The sequence below is a fragment of the Anser cygnoides genome, chromosome 15 (genome assembly GCF_040182565.1).
Source record: "Anser cygnoides isolate HZ-2024a breed goose chromosome 15, Taihu_goose_T2T_genome, whole genome shotgun sequence".
NCBI lineage: Eukaryota > Metazoa > Chordata > Aves > Anseriformes > Anatidae > Anser > Anser cygnoides.
Window position 1 is genome coordinate 3,014,976 of NC_089887.1, and position 20,848 is coordinate 3,035,823.

General features: G+C 56.1%; 2 protein-coding genes across 3 annotated transcripts; both read right to left on the reverse strand.

The window, feature by feature from the left end:
• Positions 1 to 2,722: 2,722 nt before the first annotated feature.
• Positions 2,723 to 11,666, reverse strand: DRG2 (developmentally regulated GTP binding protein 2). Of its 2 annotated transcripts, none has more exons than XM_066977687.1 (13): positions 11,509 to 11,666; positions 10,546 to 10,706; positions 10,103 to 10,192; positions 8,882 to 8,942; positions 7,895 to 7,985; positions 7,394 to 7,466; positions 7,157 to 7,247; positions 6,819 to 6,916; positions 6,203 to 6,279; positions 5,678 to 5,766; positions 4,671 to 4,729; positions 4,195 to 4,248; positions 2,723 to 4,111 (listed from the first exon to the last, which is right to left on the reverse strand). In XM_066977687.1, the coding sequence occupies exons 1-13, from the start codon at positions 11,570 to 11,572 to the stop codon at positions 4,025 to 4,027; spliced, it is 1,095 nt and encodes a 364-aa protein (XP_066833788.1). In that variant the 5' UTR covers positions 11,573 to 11,666; the 3' UTR covers positions 2,723 to 4,024. The 2 variants fall into 2 exon arrangements, 1 of the variants encoding a protein (XP_066833788.1); XR_010825109.1 differs by lacking the exon at positions 2,723 to 4,111 and adding an exon at positions 5,271 to 5,381.
• An 833-nt stretch (positions 11,667 to 12,499) lies between these two features.
• GID4 (GID complex subunit 4 homolog) lies at positions 12,500 to 20,847 on the reverse strand. The gene is made up of 6 exons (XM_066977688.1): positions 20,400 to 20,847; positions 18,554 to 18,613; positions 17,610 to 17,717; positions 16,832 to 16,933; positions 16,034 to 16,164; positions 12,500 to 15,287 (listed from the first exon to the last, which is right to left on the reverse strand). Exons 1-6 carry the CDS (start codon positions 20,709 to 20,711, stop codon positions 15,224 to 15,226), a joined length of 777 nt encoding a protein of 258 aa, XP_066833789.1. The 5' UTR covers positions 20,712 to 20,847; the 3' UTR covers positions 12,500 to 15,223.
• Between the last annotated feature and the right edge of the window lies 1 nt (position 20,848).

Genomic DNA, 20,848 nt, shown 5'->3' on the forward strand with positions numbered 1-20,848 from the left:
CAGCGCGCACAAACGTCCCTCCCAAGCGCCTTGGCCAAGCCCTCGCAGCCTCTGCGAGCCCAGCTGGGGCACCCGTGGCCACTCACCTGGGTAGCCTAGGTGGCCCGCATGCTGCCAAGGCCGGCTGGGTGCTGCCCGGAGCCCCGGCGCTGCCGGTGTCACCCTCTTGGCCTCTCTCCTCCGGGGACCGTCACCCCGCCGGCACCCGCAGGACCATATTTGCTGCACGGCAGCTGCCGGCTGCCGCCACCCCATGCATATTTGATGAGCGCTATTATTCTCATCTCCGCTCATGAGCGGAGGGATGGGAGCAAAGCTTCCTTCTGCGGGGCTGGGGAGGAGCAGGGCTGGAGGGGCAGCCGGCCCTGCTCCCTGTCCCTGTGCCCGGTAGCGCCACGGCTTGGGGCACCTCCCACCTGCCTGAGCTCAGCAGGCCAAAAAAAAATAAAAAAACACTCAGAAAAGCTTCATTTTTCCCCTCCACCACTGGATTCCTGCACCGCACAAAACTGGGGACCATTTCAAGCGCTGCTGCAGTCGAGCCCGTGGCTCTTCCAAACCCAGGGGCACCGAGAGCACCCCGCTGTGGGTGCTGCACCCCGAGCTGGGAACCCCTCCGCTCCCTCCTCCTCCTCGTGCCTCGGCTCCGTCTCCGCATCCCCGCCGTAATGCGGTGGGCATTTATTACGCTGATTCCTCAGAAAGCGAGGGCTTAACTGCAAAATTACAATCGATAGCCCCGATCCCCGCGGGGCGGGTTCATCATTTAGCAACCGGAGGAATTCGAAACTATTTGGCCAGCCGTAAATCCTCCTCTCCGCAGCCTCCCGAGCCGGCCCCGCACAACGCGCGGTGTCTGGCTGGGGGTGACCCCTGTCAGCGCGCGAAACAATTAAGCTGTCACCGCGGGTCGCGGCTCTTATATAGGGCCCCGAGCAGCGCTGCGAGATGTCAGCGCGACGGGGCGAGGGAAGCTGGCGGAGGCAGGCCCGCCGCAGTGACCGTCTCTCATTGAATTAAATGAATGTGTTTGGAGTCAGTCTCTTTTTATTACCTCGCAAACGATTCCGACTAAATTAAATTATAAAAGGAGCGTTCAGCCAATCAAAGCTGCTTGATTGCCTGGAACAGGCATTTTAAACAGAGCACGCCTCGGGCCCTCGCCGCTTCCAGGACTGGATGGAGGGTGGCTGAGGGACTGTGGCAAAGCTGATTCACCCCACCCCGCACCTGGGGGGCACTCGGCAGCACCGCAGGGACGGCGCAGGATGGGTGCAGCCCCCCAGGAGCAGGGCACGGGGCTAGTGGAAGCAGGGCTGGCCGAAAGGGCAGAGAAAGGGCAGGGGCTGCACTGCAGAATGGTGACCTGCCATCCAGCCAGGCTCTGCTTCTTGCCGTCATCCAGCCGAGCCTTCTCTCGTGCTGCTCTTTGGGGGCGCTGCTTCTGCACCCCCACCGTGCTGGACAGAAAAGAGCACCTGCCTTTCTCCAAAAACACTCAGCCAGGGGCCTCTGAGCTGCACTGCCCTTTGCCAGCTCTCTCACGGAGCCATCGAGAGGTCTGAGCAATCCTGTAAGCCTCAGGAGGCCGGGGCACAACACGAATGCTGCGGTGATTTCCCACCTGCCCCGAGTACCTTTGCTTTCTCGGGATTCTGAGGGATCTTCAGGCAAAACCTGCTGCCGCACTGAACTGCGATGTTTGCAGCTTTTAATGTTAGTGCAGAACAATTAGGGAAGCTGTCTGGAAGAATGAACGCTGCAATTAAACGCATGTATTTTCAAATACAGCTATAAACTCGCTTGCAGAAAAGCTACCCTTACTTTCAAAAAAAAAAAAAAAAAGAAGTTAGCTGCTTCTGATGTAACTATTTTTACTGCATCCGCATCCCAAATTCAATCACCCATCGGTTCGTTTTGAGCAGGGTAAAATGCCCAATTTCCTAAATTGGCATTTTAGCCTGGTAAAGCTAATTAGACAGAGGTTTTAATGATGGCATGCTGGACTAGTCGATTTGAAACCCGAACACACCAAGAGGCAGGCACCAGCTAACCGAGGACGTGCTTTTGAGGATAATTGTGCGCATTTCAGATCGACACAAGCGTCGGCCATCTCCCCAGTTCCACAGGCTACCCGGCCTAAGGACGAGGCACAGCCAGCAATTCCGGCTGCCCACTCGTGTGCCGGGGCTCGGCAGGATCCTTGGTTTGGAGTTAAAAGTCAGAAACTCAGGGGCAAAATGAAACCAAAAGAACTGTGTGCGGGAAAAGCTCTGCCTGCGCAACCTTCACAGGAAATGTAAAGGGCGAGTTAATGTGCTGGAACGGCATCCCACCCAACTCACACAGAGAAGTGCCTGCGTTCTGCAGCCAGCTCAGGCATAATGCGGCTAATTTGGAGCTCATTCTCCGCTAGCTGCCACCGCGGTCGGGATTTGCTCTGCACTCCAGCTGTGAACAAAGCCAGAAACAGGGAAGGGAACTTACAGAGTTCAAAGTCACCTTCTTAGCTTGGGTATTGTGAATAATATTCTATTTAGTTCCCGTGACACCTCACAGAGGTCCTCCCCAACCTCAGAGCCCTCTCGCAGCTGCTTCACAATCTATTCCACCTTACCACCTCCTGCAACAGCAGCCGTGATTCTTCAGGTGGCCAAAGACTGAAAAAAGAGAATTAGAAAACACACCGAACTGTCTAAACACTGCAGGCAGACATCTACAGTTCACATGAAATAGCAATTTTTTTTTTTTTTTCAAATAAAATATTCCTTCCACTTCTGCTCGAGCAGTTTGTGAGGGGTGGGGAGGAGCACAGAAGAGGGAAGGAGCCCTGCTCAGACAAGTTTTCTATCAGACCTGTCCTCACAGTTAACAATCCACACCAGACCGAACCCTTTTTCCACGAAAGGAAATAAAAGCTATCGGCAACTCTTGACCCCAGAAGGAAAGAGCTGTTCTCTGTCAGGCACTCTGAATTATTTAGCATCGATATTTAATGAAAAAGCACGATTAGAAAAGTCCCAGATTTCCGATGAAAAATACCCAAACAAGCAATGCTGTTTAACAGGGCTGGGGTAAACCCCACGGCAGGGGAGGGTACTGAGCTCAACGAGCTGTTACTGGAATTTAGGGGCACGGACAAGAAGCAGACCCCCCGCGACACTCTCAGGGACTAACGGGCAGGACGAGAGCAAAGGAGGGAACTCCCGAGACAACTCCTTGCACCAGCGATATGCCAGAAGTGAATCCTCCCTGCAGCCTGTGGCTCTTTGATCGTACCCTGCTGCAGGTCGGCTCACCTGTCATTAACAAGGTTTCATTTTTTCTCATCTCAGTACCAGCCGGACCAAGACATCCTACAAAACCCACCGCAGAGCTAACGGGAGGCACGGAGTGCCACGTCTTAATGTGACTGTGGAGGGACCATCGTAAATTCACCAGGGCTTGTCTCAGACACAGAGACTGAAGTCTCCGACCACGAAAGCTGTAGAGACGTGTCCGGTGAGCAGGAGAGGAAGAACTTCACTTTCTGTTTCAGATCAATGCTTAAATTAAGTGAACGGATAAGCAGCAAAGCATCAGCAAAAATCCCAGCTCTGGCTTCCTTGTCCCAAAGCACAGGGCCAGACTTGTTCACACAAATCCATAAACTTCCCACGGGTGGAGTGAGCCACAGGTAGGCTGACACAGACTTGTGCAAACCCTACTAGGGGCAGGGCATTGCCAGCTCCAGGAACTGTGTCCTAGAAGAATTGGCTCCTTTTTTTTTTTATTATTATTTTTAAGAAAATTTACCTCGCCTGAAACTCTGCAAGATGGAAACCCATCTTCCCCATCCCCACCTGCAAGTAGTAGCCTCATTTTATGCCTTTCTCCAAGGGAAGGAGCTTCACGGAAGCTTTCTTGCTTTCTCAGCTGTGGAACGCATCTCCCGTTTTCTTTTTACGTTTTGTTTTGCTTTGCTTTTATGTGGTCAGTTCCAATTCTAGTGATTAAAGACAAGGCCAGGCGCCAGCAAAGAGAGCTACTTCTTTACGATCTGAATGACATCTTCGTGTTCCATCATATGGGTTAAGCCCACTCTTTGAGGGCTGTATTTTGTGCTTGTCCCCTTTAAAGAAAAAGGGGGAGAAGGGTTAGGAGAAGACCAGAGACACAGGAGGACGAGGATTTCGTCTGCTCTTAAACACTTACCCACACCAAGGCGTATTTGAACTGGCTGGCTAATGATCTGTGAATTCGATGGCACTGCAAGACAGACAGACAGCATGCCAGGCAGTTCAGCGACACTACTTGGAAAACAACTTGCTCAATACCCAGGAAGCAGAAGCAACCCGGGTCTGGGTCAGAAATTGTAGCAGGGGCTTTAGAAGCCAGTTAACGGCACTTGAAAGAACACAGAACAAACACACAGGAATCATCAGTCCACGTAACGCCCCATTTCACTGCTCCCATGTGCTTTTTCACTAGCCTTCAGTATCTTTTTCAACCTTTTATAGCAGTGAGGAAAGAAACCCGAGGCAAATGGGATCAGTGAAGGTAACAAAAAGAGAAGCCCAACTAAACATCGACAAATTCCAAGCCTTACAAAGCACAAGTAAATCACGGCAGGTTCTAAGATGGACCTGCCTTCTACAAACAAGCAACTGTAAAAGATTCAGAGAAATTACCACGTGCTCCACAGAAGCCCCTTTCCGCAGAATAATGGCATCTGTAAAGTCTGGTCTCTCTGCGGAAAAACAGAAAAAAGGGGGAAAAATAATTAGTTTTCTGTCAAACGTGGTCTAACACGCTGATGCCATCTCACATTGCTTTGTGCTTGCTACTCTCGAATTCCTTGTCTCGTTCTACTTGGCAGCAGCCTCCCAGACAAACAGGTATTTAGGAAGCCGAAAGCATCGAATCGGTTCTGCAGACACTCCAGTACCCAGACGTGTGGGTACCCATGTCACAGAGTCAGCCGCTTCCTCACAGTTCACCCACTCCAACCCCGTTCCAAACATTTGGCTTTCAACAAACGAAAGTTTCCCAAGTCAAAAGAAACCTGCCTAAGAAAAGCTGAACCACTCTGCGGTTTTCTGTAAAATCCCCCTGGTTTCACAGCTCAACAAACTCACAAAAAATTCCTTAATCCCCTCACATCCACCCAGTTCAGAGCTGTTCTCAGCTGAAGATAAAGGTCTTGGAAAAGGAACAAGTTACAGACATGCCTTCACCACTGGGAAAAACCGAAAATGAACTGTAAAGCAACAGGAGGATCAAAGGCACACCTGAGCTTCAGGAGCCCAGCATGGGAATCACCAAACCCCTCACAGCAGGTACAGGAGACCTCTTTGGGGCCGTAATTGGGTCAACGGTTCATCACAGAGCACAGACAGCAACTTTCAAAGGAAGGAAGCAATGAATTTCAAACTTCATCTCCTTATGACATCATCACGCAAAGCCTTATGAAAATTCAGCTATTCTAGCGCAGGAAGAACAGGAGGGATGCACGCAAGGCTGGATCAGAAGGGACAGAAAACATTTCCTAAGGCCTAATGCTGAAAGCTGGTTAGGGAGGGTGTAAGCGTGGCATTTCCAAGACACGAGAGGTTGCTCAGAGCCCTGCTGGCAGCCTGTGTTTGATGAGCAGCCCCTTGTGCCTTTCAAACCTTCAGCTCAGCTAACGGTCACTTACGTCCTCGTTTCTTGGTGTAGATGCAGGTAAGTGCCAGGTATTCCCAGAGCTTCTCCAGCAAGTAGTCCAGGTTCAGCTTCATGCCGCAGCTGCAAAACACCACAGAAGTCTCTCTGATTACTGCTGTTGTGATTTAGGGATCCGGAAGAGCAAGGCGAGACGTCCTATTAAAGTGCTAGGAAACGAGGGGAAAAGTCCGTAATGAGGTCAGCAAAGGAGAAACACGAGATTAAACAAACAGGGCTTTCAGAAAGGAAAGGAGCTTTGAAGCAGCAAAGCCCCAGCTGGATGTATCAGCACTTCTGAGGGAATGAGCCAGAGTGACTTATTCTGCCCTGCAGATCGTGCGGAGAAAGCAAGCAGCCTGCCTCTGCAGGGGAAGGAAGCCTGGAAAAAGCCGCGTGGTGGCTCTCCCACTTCTCCCCCCAACGGCTGCAGGCAGCCCCGGGAGAAGCTGGAGAAGGAGGCACGAAATGAGCGACCAGCCCATTCGGGCAGGACATCAAGCAGCGTGCAGGCTCCTACCTGATCACAACGCTGTGGGGTCTCCGAGCAAGACGATCCACTTCCTCCATGGATATCTGGTCAATCTTGTTATAAACCTAAGTCAAAGGAAAAACAACACATTCCTCAGTAAGGCAACTCAGCAACACTGCTGACTTTTAATAAAATAAACTGTTGAAATTCAGGGGCCTAAACGTAAGTTCGGACCTTCTCCAGCTCTCAATTTGGGATGACTTGCAACGCGTTTTCCAGTACCTTGAATTTCAGTACCAGTGAATTTCACAGCCCCAATCACTAGCGGAGCTGGTAAAGGACCTCTGGCACAAGGGACCGTTAGCGAAAACTCAAACGCAGAGCGGCAGAGGAGCAGAAGTCCCTGCATCCTGCAGCCTCGGTGCTCCCGGGACGCGCAGCTCGTGCTGCTCCACGGCAGGCAGCCACCAGAGGGCACAGGGAGCGCGCACAGGATGGTCACACACGTACAGCCAGGAAAAAAAAAGCTCTCTGCAGAGCTCTGCTCCCACCTCTTCCATCAACATCCTTACTGCTTCAGCGACCGTGAAGGCCCGGGGTTTCCTTCAGCAAAGACTGGAGATGCCCAGTGCTGCAGAAGGCGGGCTGCGTCTGAGATACTCACATAGAGGCACGGCATGTAGACCCTGTTGCCCACAATCACGTCAATGAACTCATCGGGGGAACAATCCTCTCTGAAAAGGACCTCAGCGTTGAAGATTTCTGAGGTGAACGTTGTCAAGGCCCAAACCCCAACGTGCCTAAACACGGCTCTGAGCCAACGGGCTGAGCTCGCTCGGTGCAGCTTGGAGAAATGGAACAGAGATGGGAAAAAATCAACCCAGGCCCGTTCTTAACCCAGCGAGCACCACGGAGACAGCGGGGCTGCCCCACAGCAGGCACCACCCGACTCACGGGCTGCTGACTCGAGGCTCAAGGGTCTCCGTTTTAGGGAAAGGATACTGTATTCGTGGAGGATGAGCTGCACCAGCTTCTCGGAGCACTGAGTTAACGTGACCGTCGAGTTGAAAGAGATGCCTCCACCCTTCTTCGGCTGCGAGGAGGCAACGAAGCAATTTAAGGCAGCCTGCAAAATGCCCACCCACGCCCCCTTCGGCCTGTCCAACACGAGGGGCAGCACACAGCGACCTTGGCCTTGACAGACACAGGCTGGGGCTGCAGCAGCCCACCAGACCTCACCTTGAAGTAGATGTTTGGTTTGCTTTTGTTCAGCCGGATCCCTACAGATTCCAGTTCTTTCTCCAGCAGGGCCCTGCGGGGACAACGCACGTTAGGAGCTGTGGGAGTGAGGCCGGCCAGGTGGCAGCCACCCCTTTCCTTTCCGTCACGTTCACGCAGCCTTGTCAGAAGCTTTCACCGCAACCTAACACCCACAGCTAATGCGGGACAGAGCCTGGGGTGGAAATCCAGCCCAACATCCCCACCTGACCGGTCATCCTGAAGGAACGATCCTTCGAATGAGAAGCCCAAGCTGAGGGCTGCAAAGTTCTGTAAATGCTGTTCCCAGTCAGCCAGGATGCTTCGAACGGTGCAGAACCACTACCTTGCGCTCAATAGCTTAAATACTGGTTCCCCAACACACACGAGACACAGCATTTCAGGCCTGGCACATTTTCTGGGCATGGATGGCGGAACCTGGCCCACCGCGCCGGTCCCACGTGCCCAGAAGCACGCACTCACCGCTGCACTTCACCCTTTGTGGCATCCAGCATCATAATAACAACGTCTGCTGTCCGGGCCACAGCTATCACCTGCCGACCTCTGCCCTTCCCTGAGAAGAGAGGAGAAGGCTGTGTATCGGGGAGAGAAAACAGCTGAGTTCTGTGACAGACGGGGACTCGTGCCTGAAAGCAAGAAAAAAAGACCCTACAACCCTGTGCGGGCTGCAGGCAGCTGCGGGGGGCGCCTGAGCGAGTCTGAAGCTGCCTCATGCCCAGCACAAGCCAGAAGAAACGCTCCGTGCTGCTCCCCCCCACGGGTTACACACCTAGAACACAAAGCTGTCTGCACACAGCTGCGCGGGGTGAAACGACACCGCTGCCTGCCGGACAGCCCCAGCCTCGCGCCATGGCAGCTGCTCCAGGCCCAGACACGGCTCACGCAGAGCAGCGATGCGGGCAGAGGGGGTCACACGCACCTTCCGCTCAGGGGGGACCTCATTAACCAGGCCACGCTCCCCTAAGGGACCATCGGGAGGTTTTCCCAAGTTTCACAAGGCTTCTGCTGGCACGACCAACCAACGCGGAGGAGGATGAAGCAAGGGACGAAGGCAACGCCTCTTCCCAGAATCAGGAGCCCTGGGAGGACTTGCAGGCACGCAGCCCAACCAAGTCACCGTTCAGCTGTGATTTCCCCCTCCGCCTCTCTAGCGTCTTTCTTTAGATTTCCCCTGAACCAGAAGGCAGCTGAGCAAGATAACACTCACGCAGGAAGGTGAGAAGTGACTGACTTGCTCTGGCTCCCACCTCCAGAGAAGCATCTCTCTGCTACATATAGAGCCTTCCGTGGGCCCAGCGATAGGAATCGTGCCTCACGTAAGATCCAGAACGTTAGTTTGGAAAGCCAGCGCGGGAACTACTGGCCCAGGACACCTGCTAACATCCGAGCTGCCCGGGCATGACGTTGAGGGCAGACTCCTACTTTACACGAACGCAGAGATCAGCCAACCTTGTGCTGCTCCCTCGATGATCCCGGGCAGATCCAACAGCTGGATGTTGGCTCCTTTGTACTGAAAAGGAAACAGAGGGACGGGAAGTTGAGCCTTGTGCGGGGCGCCTGAGCTGCCTTTGACGCCTCAAGCACGCGCTGAGGACCAAAGCCTGCAGACGGCAGAGCTGAGCGAACGCGACAGAGCGGGACAGCTCTGCACAAAGCTGACGGCTCTGCTGAGGCCGCCCCCGGAGCGTTTCCTGCTGAGCTGCCCTCAGCAAACGCAGTACGTCAGGTGCTGGCCTCCCAACGGGCCCCAGGACTGCGGTTTGATAAAGCACCAGGAGAGCAGCACGGTACAACAGCAACGTTACCCCGAGTTGGCGAAACGGAAAAGAAAAAAAAATAAAAGACAACACTTTTTTTGCTCTAACAAGTAAAGCACTGTAAGAAGCAAATCCATCACCTCTTCCCGGGATGGATCAGAGGTATCAAGAAGCACTGCAGGTCTTGCAATAACAGGAAAAAACGGGAGACTTGGGTTCCCCGGGTCTGCAGGGCCGCTGGCTTTCAGGCTGCTGCTGCAGTGAAGCCCCCAGGAACGGTTTCAGCTCGTGGCTGGAGCTACGGGCTGCGCTTGGACGCGTTACAGTATTTGTGCTCGTGTTAAATAACGAAAGCAAACGTATTGGTGCTAGCTCCGCTTCCCGTTCTGACCCACGTTCCCTCATTACTCTTGGATACTTTTCAGTTTGATGCCCTTTATCGCTTACTTTGCCGATGGACGCTTAGACCACCACCAGCACAACTCCTCGAGGACAGGAGTAGCTGTATTTTCCCTCCGAACCGATCGCAGTGCAGATTGCCTCTTTTAAAGCTTCATTAAAAACAAATCTGCCAAGGTTTCCGGCCATCTGGTCAACGGCGCCAACGGCACTTATAAAAAAAAACTCAGCTGAGAACTCTCGCATCGCTCCGGTCAGCCGAACCACGGCACGCGAAACCCCATCGGGCAGCCTGAGGAGTTCCGTAGCCTGGGGAAGCGCTCCGTCAGCACTGCAGGGTGCAGAAAACCTGACAGCACGAGCACCCCAGACCTCCTAAAGCTTAAAGCGGAAGCCAGCAGAGAGCTTTGGATGCTGCTGCTCCTTGGTGGTAGCGCAAGCGGCGTGAACAGCCACGGCCACATGAGCGGGTTTCTCACTGCTAGCTCCTGTTAGAGGGGAGAACCCTACTTACTTCTATGACTCCCGGGATACACGTCAGGGTTGTGAACTCGTAGGACGCAGCTTCGCTGGCAGTTGAGGTCATTAAACTCAGGAAGGTGGACTGAAACACAAGAGGTCACTGTCACAAAAGACGCTCCAAGGAAAGCGTCGGCAGACGTTCAGCTAAACGCCCAACACCGGAGCGTGCGGCAGCTCTCCAGGGACTGAGGCAGTAGGGGACTGCCGGCACTCCTCCCGAGAGAAGGCAAATCCCCTCCCCTATTTTCTCAGCACCCCCGTGGCTGGCCAAGCCCAGCTTTCGGGCACACCACACGAGGTGAAGGAGCAATCCCCCAGCTCTAACTTCCAGCTCCCAGCTTCTGCCAACCCATGGCAAGAAGGTGAAACACAAAGGGCCGGCGCTGATCCCCCGCCTGGCACACACACACACGGGTACCTCGGGTACTCACTGACCTTACCCACGGAAGGAAACCCAATCAGCGCCACCCGGGCATCTCCAGATTTCATCACATCGAAGCCCTCCCCTTTCGCGGCAGAGGATTTGGAAGGTTCCAGTAACTGGGCTCTGTATTTTGCGAGCTTTGCCTTCAGGAGGCCGAGGTGGTATTCGGTAGCTGCGCAACAGGGACACAACAAGTGGTTAACACACAGCGGGCCGTAACTCTCTTCTGTAAATGAGAACCTGCCCAAAAAGAAACGCTCAGATCTCAGTCAGGGGCCTAAGGAAGCGCTGCCACGTGTGCCGGCTGCTCTACACGTGTCCTGCAAGGGGAACATCGGCTGCTGGATGCAAACCTTCGAGTAACAGCACGTGAAGTCAGGTGGGAGGGAAAGCAGCAGGAAGAATTGCTGGATAAAAGCAGCAACCCTGGGGGAGGACAGACGGAGGATAAATGGCACGAAGGGAGCCCAGGAAGGGGAAGAAGGCAGGGAGCCCAGGGGAGCCGTCAGCCCTAGAGCCCCGGGGGCGCAGCCACCCCTGGTCCCAGCAGCTCGCTCCTGAGGGAGCATCGCACGCGACTGGGCTGCGATGAATCTTGCCCTGCTCCCACCGATTCCTAAAAACACACTTAACTTAGAGCTCACGCAGGTGAAGGTACTTTACCGACCCATCCCTACCAAGACACGTGAATGCACACCTGGCACAGGGGAAAAAAAACACCCCCAAAAGGCACTTCCCGCAGCGGGAACTCGCTTTACAACAGGAGGAGGGAACAGAAAGGGAGGAAACAACGCGGGGAGAAGCCCAGGAGCTGGGGGATTCGCCCCTTCTCCTCCCCAGCGCCTCCTCCGCCCGCAAGGCCCCGGCCTCCCCTCACGGAGGCGCTGACGGGCCCGGGCCCCCCCGCCGCAGCCCCCTCCCTGCCCCGGGGCCGCCCCGCAGCCCCCCGGCCCTTCACCCCCCGGCTCCCCCACCCTTGTTTTTCTGGGTGCGGGCGATCTCCTTCTCGATCTCCGAGATCTTCTCCAGGATGCCCATGGCGCCGCCCGCCGCGGCCGCCGCGGCCCCCTCACGCCGCCCGCCGGAAGTGCCGCGGGCCCGGCCGTCCGCCCGCCTCAGCCGTCCGGGCTGCCCGCAGCGCGCACACCGCTGTGCACCCGCCGCATCGCTCCGGCCGCGCCCCGAGCCCCCGCGCTTTGCGTTCCGCTCGCCACCGCGGCCCTCTCGCCCCATAAAATCCTAAAATTATTGGGGGTGGTAAAGACCTCCAAGGTCATCTGGTCCAACCATCCCCCTACCACCATCACCCACTAAACCATGTCCACAAGCACCACGTTCAGCCTTTCCTTGAACACCCCCAGGGATGGCGACGCCACCACCTCCCTGCGCAACCCGTCCCAATGCCCGACTGCTCCTTCTGAGGAGAAATTTCTCTAATTTCCAACCTGAACCTCCCCTGGCACAACTTGAGGCAGTTCCCTCTAGTCCTATCGCTAGTTACCTGTGAGAAGAGGTTCCTTCAGCTGCTACTCACAGGACATGTGTTCCAGGCCCTTCACCAGCTTCGTAGCCCTGCTCTGGACACGCTCCAGGGCCTCGATGTCCTTGTAGCGAGGGGCCCAAAAATGAACACAGTGCTCGAGGTGCGGCCTCCCCAGAGCAGAGTACAGGGCTCCCCTTCCCCTCTCCTCACACCCCCCAGTCAGCGCTGAGCCCCCTTATCCCTCCCCTAAAAAAGGTGCCTGGGGACACAGCCCTCAGGCCCCCCTGGGGACATGCACCCAGGTGTCCCCACAGCACAGCTGTGAGCCCCCCAGCTCCCCTCCAATTAATCCCACATCATCTACTTAAGGCAAGCAGTAGCTTTTTGGATTCTTGGACATGTCATTAAGCAGTGAGACAACGCACATTTGTCCCCGTTAACCAAGAATGGCTTTGGTTGACAAACACACAGACACAGGCCCCTTAAATACATTTCATTTTTAATTTGGACGTCGATAACTCTGCAAAATACTTCTTCCAGTCCCTTTTCCATATTCCATCCATAAATATACTAATTCTTCAACCAACATAGTTAAAAAGAAGAAATCGCAACCTTTTCAGAAGACTCATATACCCCATTTCTTACTTCCTCTCCCAGAACCTCACCTGGTTAGTCGTCTCTCACCACAACATGACATACTTAACACCTTTTTAGCTTATCAAATGATTCAAAGAAAAAGAAAATCAAAATCAAGGCTTTAGAGAAGAGAAGTTCTGAACACAGGCTGCCCCTTCAAACCTTCCCGCTGCCACCACCGGTAGCTTGGCTTCACAACCTGCTCCAAATCCACATCCTACAGAGGCATCGATCTGGCAATTTTGGATTTCAGCTCAAACGTGCTTTGAGACGACTGGAATGAGACAGGCAGAGGGATGGAGAAAGTATGCTCCTCCTTCCTCGCCCTTCTTTCCACATACCAAGTCTCAGAGGCTCAGAGGAAAACTTCAGGGGAAATTCTGGGGTGGTTACACACTAAACAACCCCAGGACCCTTCCCAACCCAGCTTCTATAACAACCACAGAATCATTTCAACTAAACAGCGTTAGAAACCCGAGTGTAACACCGGCACGGACAGCACAGGGCAGCTGGCATCACCACTGACACCACATGCAGCTCCAGAGACCTGCGAGCAACCCGTGGGAAAGGCTCTCTGCACCCATGCAGCCACGTTCCCAAAGGCTCTGCCTTCCACTTCTCTACAGCCGAGCAGCACCATTGGTTTTAGTCTCCAAAACTAAGACATCTCCCAGTCCCAAGCATTAAACACCTCCCCTCACCTCCACAGGAGCTGAGTTTCTCCCAGAGGAGCGCAATAAATGGGGAATTACTTCTAAGCTGCTCTAATCACATCAGCTGAGAAAGTCCCCCCTTTCCTCCAGCTCCTCCGCAGCCACCCTGCTCGTGCTACGCTACAAATCTACCTGCAATGACCAAGGCAAGGCCGCACGCTTCCCTTATCACCAGACGGGTCTCCTGCCTCCATCTGCAAGCAGAACAGCTTGCTCCGGGGGCAAGGATTCATCCGCAGCCAGCAGCCCGCTGAAGGGCGCCCCCGGTGCTGCGTCATCCCCCGAGACCAGCCCCGCCACCTCTCCAATGCACTCGGTCCCAGCCTGGCACACATGAAACGAGCTCGCTGAGAACCCAACGCGGCCCTGTTAAGGCTTAGGCTAGCAACTCGGCTGCTGTGAAATGCCAGACGTGCTGCCAATAGGAAGGAAGTTTAAAAAAAAAAAAAGAAAAGGAAAAGTGAACAACCAGCACTAGGTATGCAGGGGGTTTTGCTTTCCTCTCCCAGGCAGCAAACCCGTTCTTAACACCTGCCCGGTCAGCGCACGACACAAGCCTGCTTCACGGGGGTGGGTTTTAAACAGCCAGAAAAATGCAAACTAAATTCGCACAAAAGCCCTGCAGGTGTGACTGTCACATTAAATACACCACCGAGGCCAACTTTCAAAATGCCTTTAAAAAAAAAAACCACACACGCATACACACACACACACTTTGGCACACAAGCCTTAAGTTATATCACTTGAAACATTTCAAAGTCAGGAGAGCTACTGATTTTTTTTTGTTTTTTTTTGTCATTTTTTTTTTCTTTTGCCTTGCAAAAAGGTATCAAGCAGTGGTGTTGGTGTAGCATGGAGGCCGAGTACAACTGCTGAACAGTTCGAGGCGTTCCTGCGACGCTGCTCAGCACTTGCACTCCGGTTACTGTCCCAAAGCGGCTAGCTGATTACATACACGGATATAAAAACTGACAGAGACATTCCCAGTTTTCAATGTGAAAACAGTAAAATGTAATTGAGTAATTGTGCATTTGCCATAGGGTCCTTGGGAAAAGGAACCATAAAAATATTTTTTTTTTAATAAAAGTCTTTTTTTTTTTTATAACCCTTAACTTAAGTAAAGAGCAAATATACACCTATAAGCAGAGTTCAGATCCACTTTACTGAGAGCCTGGAAGTCCGTACAAATTAATTCCCAGTGGCGTATCCAGACACTGGGAGAGCTCCCAGCTCCAAAGGGCCAGCGTTCCTGAAAGATCTGCAGCTCCAGCTGGCCTCGGTAGCCAGCGCCAAGCGAGCACTCGTTCAAGCCTCATCCGTCTCCGCCAGCTCTCCCCCGACAGCCTGCGCAGCTGAGCGGCCGCCTGCCAAGCAGAGCCTCACGCCCACGACTGCGCCTGGCTCTGGGAGCATCAGAGCTGGCAATCCGGGCAACAAACCTGAGTCCTGGCGATTTCAACCCACATCAGGCCGTAACAACGAAAATAAAAGCACCGTGCTTATATTTTCTTATTACTCAGAGGACAGACCACTGATTCCAGCTACTGAGAAACAGCTTCCAGAGGAGAGCTGGGAGGAATTTCAGTGATAGAGAAACTAGCTGTGCAATAAGAAAAGTGCATTAAAGGTATCTTAAAACCAGATTAAAGATCAAATCGCCACTCGACAGGAGGGAGAATCAAGCTCCAGCAGCCACGCTCCTTGGGCTGGGTGGGTTAACATTCAGGCTCTCTCTCACGAGTCCGAGGGGCAGGAGAGAAGCGTGCATTCCCGTGCTCCGACAGGGACACAGTTCTCCTGGCAGGCCATGCTCCCCTGCCCGGTTTGCTTCTGTGCGGTACCAGTTCTGGACAGTTGTCATCGGAATTCGTAGATAGGAGCACTGTGCTCAGGAACGTGAGTTAAATTCAATGACTGATACCTGGGGAGAGGAAAAAGACGGAGAGGATTACACAAAGCAACAGGATCCTCCCAGAACCAACAGCTCCTGCTTGGCAGGCCGCAGGCAGACATCCCGGTGGCTTTTCCCTTCCCTTTTGGGACACCCTCGGAGGTGTTCGGGCCCCCATTTACCAGCGGTGCCAAAACCCTGGGAGGATCCAGCCCCGTTCCTCATTTCCATTCCCGTGCCTTTGAGCTACCTGCAGCCAGACTGTTTGAGGTGGGCTGGCTGTGGGTTTTGGACGCCTTTTGAAGTTCACCAACTTTCATGTTCAAACAGCGTTTGCTACAGCTGAAAATTACACTCGGGTCTTTCAAAGCTTAGCTCGAGGGGATCTGTCTGAAAGCCTCCCAGGTACCTTCCCTCCCTGGGAGAGCTTCCAGCAACTCAGCTGATTCACCTGCTGCGTGTGACAAACGCCATTATTATTTATCCAAAGCTATCACAGGGAGAAGAGCTCTCCACAGCCACCTGTCAGATGGCTCTAGCAAGAAAACAACCAAATAACTTTGGCTGTTCCCCGTGCCTTGCAGCAACACCCCGAGGACCACGGGCTACCAAGCGCTGGCCCAACAAGACTCCTGCCCGAAGGGAGCAGCAGCAGAGGTGCTACACGCGAGGAAGCACCGGGCTCCCTCTCCCAGGCCCCTCCGACATCCTCTGAAGGGCCAAGGCACGGCAAAAAGGCAGCCCTTCAGCCTGCCGGAGGAAGGAAGCCTCCTTACCATTCTGAACTCCTATGGTAGTAATAGCCCTCTATAGATGCTGCTGACTTCTGGAAGCAGATGTAATAGAAACCAGCAAAGGAAGCACCGCTGATGTCTTTGATGGTGTGATCTGGGACTAGGAACTGCTCCTGCACACAGAACACGGGCTGGGTTTAGAGATGCTGGTCAAACACTCCCCCACCCCACCCCAAACCTGCCCCCCCCCAGACCCAGCACTGGCACCACTGACACAAAGGCATTCCTGGCTGAGCGCTCCCCGTGCTCGTGGCAACCCAGAGCCCAGCGCGTTCTTTCCCCACCTGGCACTGCAGGCATTTACAGGGAAGAGAAGCAGCTTTAAAGAGCGCACGAGATCAGTTTCAGCCCAACACCTGCCCTCTCCCAACCAGAGGCCAATCACAAAAGCAGGGACCAGAGCTGCCTGCTGATTTCCTCCCCTCGCGGCTGCACAAGACCCGCGTCAAGAGGGAGGAATCGATCCAGCTGAAGAGCCGGGAGGGGCAGACCACACAGGCCCAGCACAGGGACTGGAGACACCGATTCTTCCACCCTCTCCGGAGCACCACCGAGCAAGATTTTCCTGTTGTGTTTTTAGGCATGACTGCAGCCCTGAAGGACGCAATTAGCTGACTAGACAGGAGTCACGCTGGAATTTGTAAGCACGGCAGGTTACGAGGTTGGTTGGTAGGGCGAGATCTTTCATTAGGCCAGCAGCAGTGGTTGAAAAAGCTTCCCGGCACCACGAGCCTCTGCCAGCCGGTTGTGAGCAGCTCAGAGGAGAAGTGCGGGGTTTACCTTCCATCTCATGAAGACGTAGTCCCCGTTTTTCAGATCCTCATAATCAAAGTCATCAGAGTTAAATGTTTTTGCATACTGGTAGAAAGCCTGGAACTTCCCCTGGAACAAAAGGAAAAAACAATGAATGCGAGAACTAGGACGCTTATTCCAGGAAAAGCGCTCCGTAGCGCCAGTTCCTATTTCGGAGGGAAGAGCAGGATCTCCTCGAAGGGGCCGCTCCTCCCTCGGAGCAGCGCTGAGCACACGCCCGGAGCAGCCCCGGGGGGAACAAGGAGGACGGCCAGCCACCCCCAGCCACATCCAGCCTGCTGGGGGAAGCTCCCAAGGTTCCAGAGGGGTGCATTTGGACAGAACCATGCTAAACATCGGCGTGACAAACAGCAGGTCAAGGCGGCCGTGGCCCTGCCCCGGGGAGAGGCTGAGGGTGCTGGTGCCCCGGCCGAGCCAGCGTGCGTGTGCCAGAGGGACACCTCTCCCCTTCCCCACTCCGTTTTGTGACGAGCTCTCGAAACAAGGAGCGCGTTCTCCGAGGGGGGGAGCACGAGATGGGAACTGCTCCTGCTTCCAGCCGCTGGAAGATGGAAGACATCCCCTCCCTTCGGAGGGCGCAGCCAGCGGCCTGCTGAAGGGGCCTCCAGAGACCCCGAGGGGGAAGCGTGGGCACCCTCCAGGCCCTCCTGACAGCCCCTGCATGCGCACTCCCTGCGCCTCACCTCCACACCAGCTGCTCAGCCGGGACCGCATCAGACCTACATCTGGCCCCCCGTTTATTTACCCAGTGTTTACGATCCACATCTTCGTCAGCATCCCACTTGCGTGTTAAGAAAGGGTGCTTTTTACTGATTATTTCCCCTTCAAAGAAAGTGGTGAGGGTTGGGTACTCCTAGGAGAGAAGAGAGGCGAGAAGATTCGTCACCTACTGACAGGCAAAAAGAAAAAAAAAGCAGCGGCTCGCAGCAGGGGCTCCAGGCCACCTGAGGCTGCTCCTGTCACCCCAGGCAGCACACGGATCCTGAAAACCTGACTCGTACACAACCACAGCCTCCCCCCTCTTATTCCAGGTTTTTTTTGCCACTCCATCATTGTCACCAAACCCGGAGGAGTCCCGTTAGAGCTGGACAACCACGAGTGGCCACGTGCAGATGGCGCAGCTCCTCGGCCTCGGCCACGAGCTCCTCCCGAGCTCTGCACCTGCACCGTGCCAGGAGAATGCACCCAGGGGAGGCCAGCCCGAGCTGGGGCGAGCGAACTTCTCCAGCACTCCCTCGGCCTTACGGACACGCAGCGCTGCGGCTGTGGGAAGCACAGGGAGAAACGTCGCCCCTGTGAGACAGCTCCCGACAGCTGACCGCAGGCGGGTCACAGCGCACGGGTACGGGAGGAAGCGCGGGAAGACCCCGCTGGTTTGGGTCCCCTTTCCTTTTCTTCACCACCGCCGGAGGAGCGCCCAAAGCTGACCGCGGGGAGGGATTTTGTTCTACTCAGAGCCTGCGGGGTGCCAGACGAGCCTCCCTCCTTCAGCACTCCCGCCAGGGCCCGTCACGCCGCTCCGCGCGCCCAGCACGACAGGCTGGGCCCATTACAGTGCTGAGTGGTCCCTTTCACTGCGTGCTCCATCCCTCCGCTTCCCATCTCTAGCGGTAGCTTCTCCCACCCCACCAGGGAAAAGCAAAGCCTTTAAGCAGCACCTCCCCCTGCTGCTCTGCGATCGGCACTCACCTCCGTAAGGCCTTTAATCTTCAAGTATCCACAGAGATAGGAGTTTTCCATATCCACGTGCTAGGAAAGAGCACAAAGCCCTGCCGTCAGCACGGGTGCGAGGGCACCCAGGTGATCCGGAGCCGCTTCCAACCCCCCCGATGCTCCAGGGCTCGCTTCTGCTGCGGTTGGTACCGACCGCACGGCTTACAGCCCGGCATCCCTTCCCCAGGGCCGGAGACACCTCGGGAAGCTCAGGAAGACCACCTGAAGGTGCCCAGAACTCCTCCGACAGCCCCCAGCTGCCTCCAGCCCCGAGGGCTCCGTCGAGGGGAGCAGATCCAAAGGGAGAGCACCGCCAGGGGAACCTCGCCCACCCCCGGCGCCGCTTTTCCCTGTCAAACACCACCACCAAAGCCGTGCTCGGGAGAAAAGAGCCAAGAGCACGCGTTCAGCGGAGGTAATTCAGGCTGGAAAGCATCGCCCTTAGCCTCATCGCCTGCTCCTTTAGCAGGCTCTGCCTGCTGCTCCCCGACGTGCTGCCCGTGCTCCGCCTCATACCAGGCCTGAGCACAAAGCCCGCTCGGGAGGCAGGTGACACCTCATGTGTTCGAAAACAAGCCTTCTCCCCTGCTCTGGAGCTTTGTGTCACCCTTCCTCAGAGTTCCCAGGCTGGACCGTGCCTCTTCTGCCGTGCAGAACCGAGGCAGGGGCTGCTTCTGTGCCGGCTGCCTTTAAACAAGGGGATTTTCCAAGCTTTCCCCTGACATCTCCGGGTCGTTTTTCAAAGCAAGAAGCGAGTTATTTAGGGAAGCGCGAACGTAACTGCGAGGAGACGGATCCCCCCCACCCTGGGATCAAAGCAAAGCCGCGTCTCCCCACGCTCAGCACGCGGAGGGCAGGCGGGCGCCTCTTCCCCGCTGACAGGCATGGAACAGCGGCGCTTTGGGCACCGGGCTCTGCGAGAGGGCAGCGGAGCCACTCGGCCATGGGATGTCTCCCCCAGAGGCGGCAGGACCAGGCACGCTCGTCCTGTTGACAGGCGGGGGGGGACTGCATGTGAAACCAGAGGGGTTCAAATGCTGCCCGGGCTGCTGACCCCGGGGCTCTGGCGTCACCCCACAACACCGGGCAGCGTCCCAGGCTCTGCGCCCCCAAAGCAGGGGCAGAGCCGTGACTCGCTGCAGGAGGGCACGCACCGGCCGCCGCCTTCCCAGCGCTGACTCCGCACCTCGGCAGCTCTGCCCGAAGCGAGGGTGCCAACGCTTCCCACTAAAAATAAAGCGTGCGGGGTGACGGCGGCTGCGGGGAGGGCCGGGACAGCCGCATGAGGCTGCGGCCCCGTTCCCCAGCACGGCTGGGCACCTCGGCTGCGTGTTGGTGATGGGTCAAAGCCCTGGCTCCCCGTGCAGCACCAGGGGATGGGGATCGCGGGGAGCCCAGCTCCAAGCGGGCAGGGATCCCTGCTGGTTTTCGGGCTGGCCTGAAAGCCAGGCTGCTGGGGGGGCTTCGTGACACCCCGCTGAGGCAAGGCAGGCGCTCGCCCTGACAGCGCGCAGGCACCGCAGGGGGATGAGAGGGGGGGAGACCCCAGGTTTTGAACCCTGCCAAGCCTCAGGGGAACGGGACGGGGGCCTGAGGGAAGGAGGAGGGATGGAGGGAAGGAGGCCGGGACATGGCAGAGAGCCTCCCCTGACTGCGAGGGGCAAAATAACAGAGAAAACGGAAGGAAGGGGAGGGCGCAGGGGGAAAACCGAGGGATGGGGAGGGCGCAGGGGGAAAACCGAGGGATGGGGAGGGCGCAGGGGCAGGGAGCGGGCACCGAGCGGGGCCGGGGGGGGTGGTCGTGCCCCGGGCTCCCCCTCACCTGCATGACGACCTCCACCTCGTAGGCGTTGCCCTTGCTGCGCTGCTGCCCGCGGAACTTGGCGCCGCTGTAGAGCAGCGAGGTGGCCACGCCGGGCTGCGCCGTGTTGATGGGGGGCGGCGGCACCAGGCTGCTGGCGGCCGGCCCGGCCGAGGCGGAGGAGGACGAGGAGGAGGAGGAAGAGGAGGAGGAGGAGGAGGAAGGCGCCGCCGCTGAGGAGGAAGAGGAGGAGGAGGAGGAAGAAGAGGAGGAGGAGGAGGAGGAAGGCGCCGCCGCCCCGCCCGCGCGGCCCCGCTCGCTGCGCACCGGCATCTCGGGGGGGTCCCCGGGCGCCAGCGTGGCCGGGGGGTGCCGGGGGTGCCGCGGCCCGGGGCCGCTCCCCGCTCCCCGCCGCCCGCTCCCCGCCGAGGCCCGAGGCCGCCGCCGCCGCCGCCGCCTCCTCCTCCTCC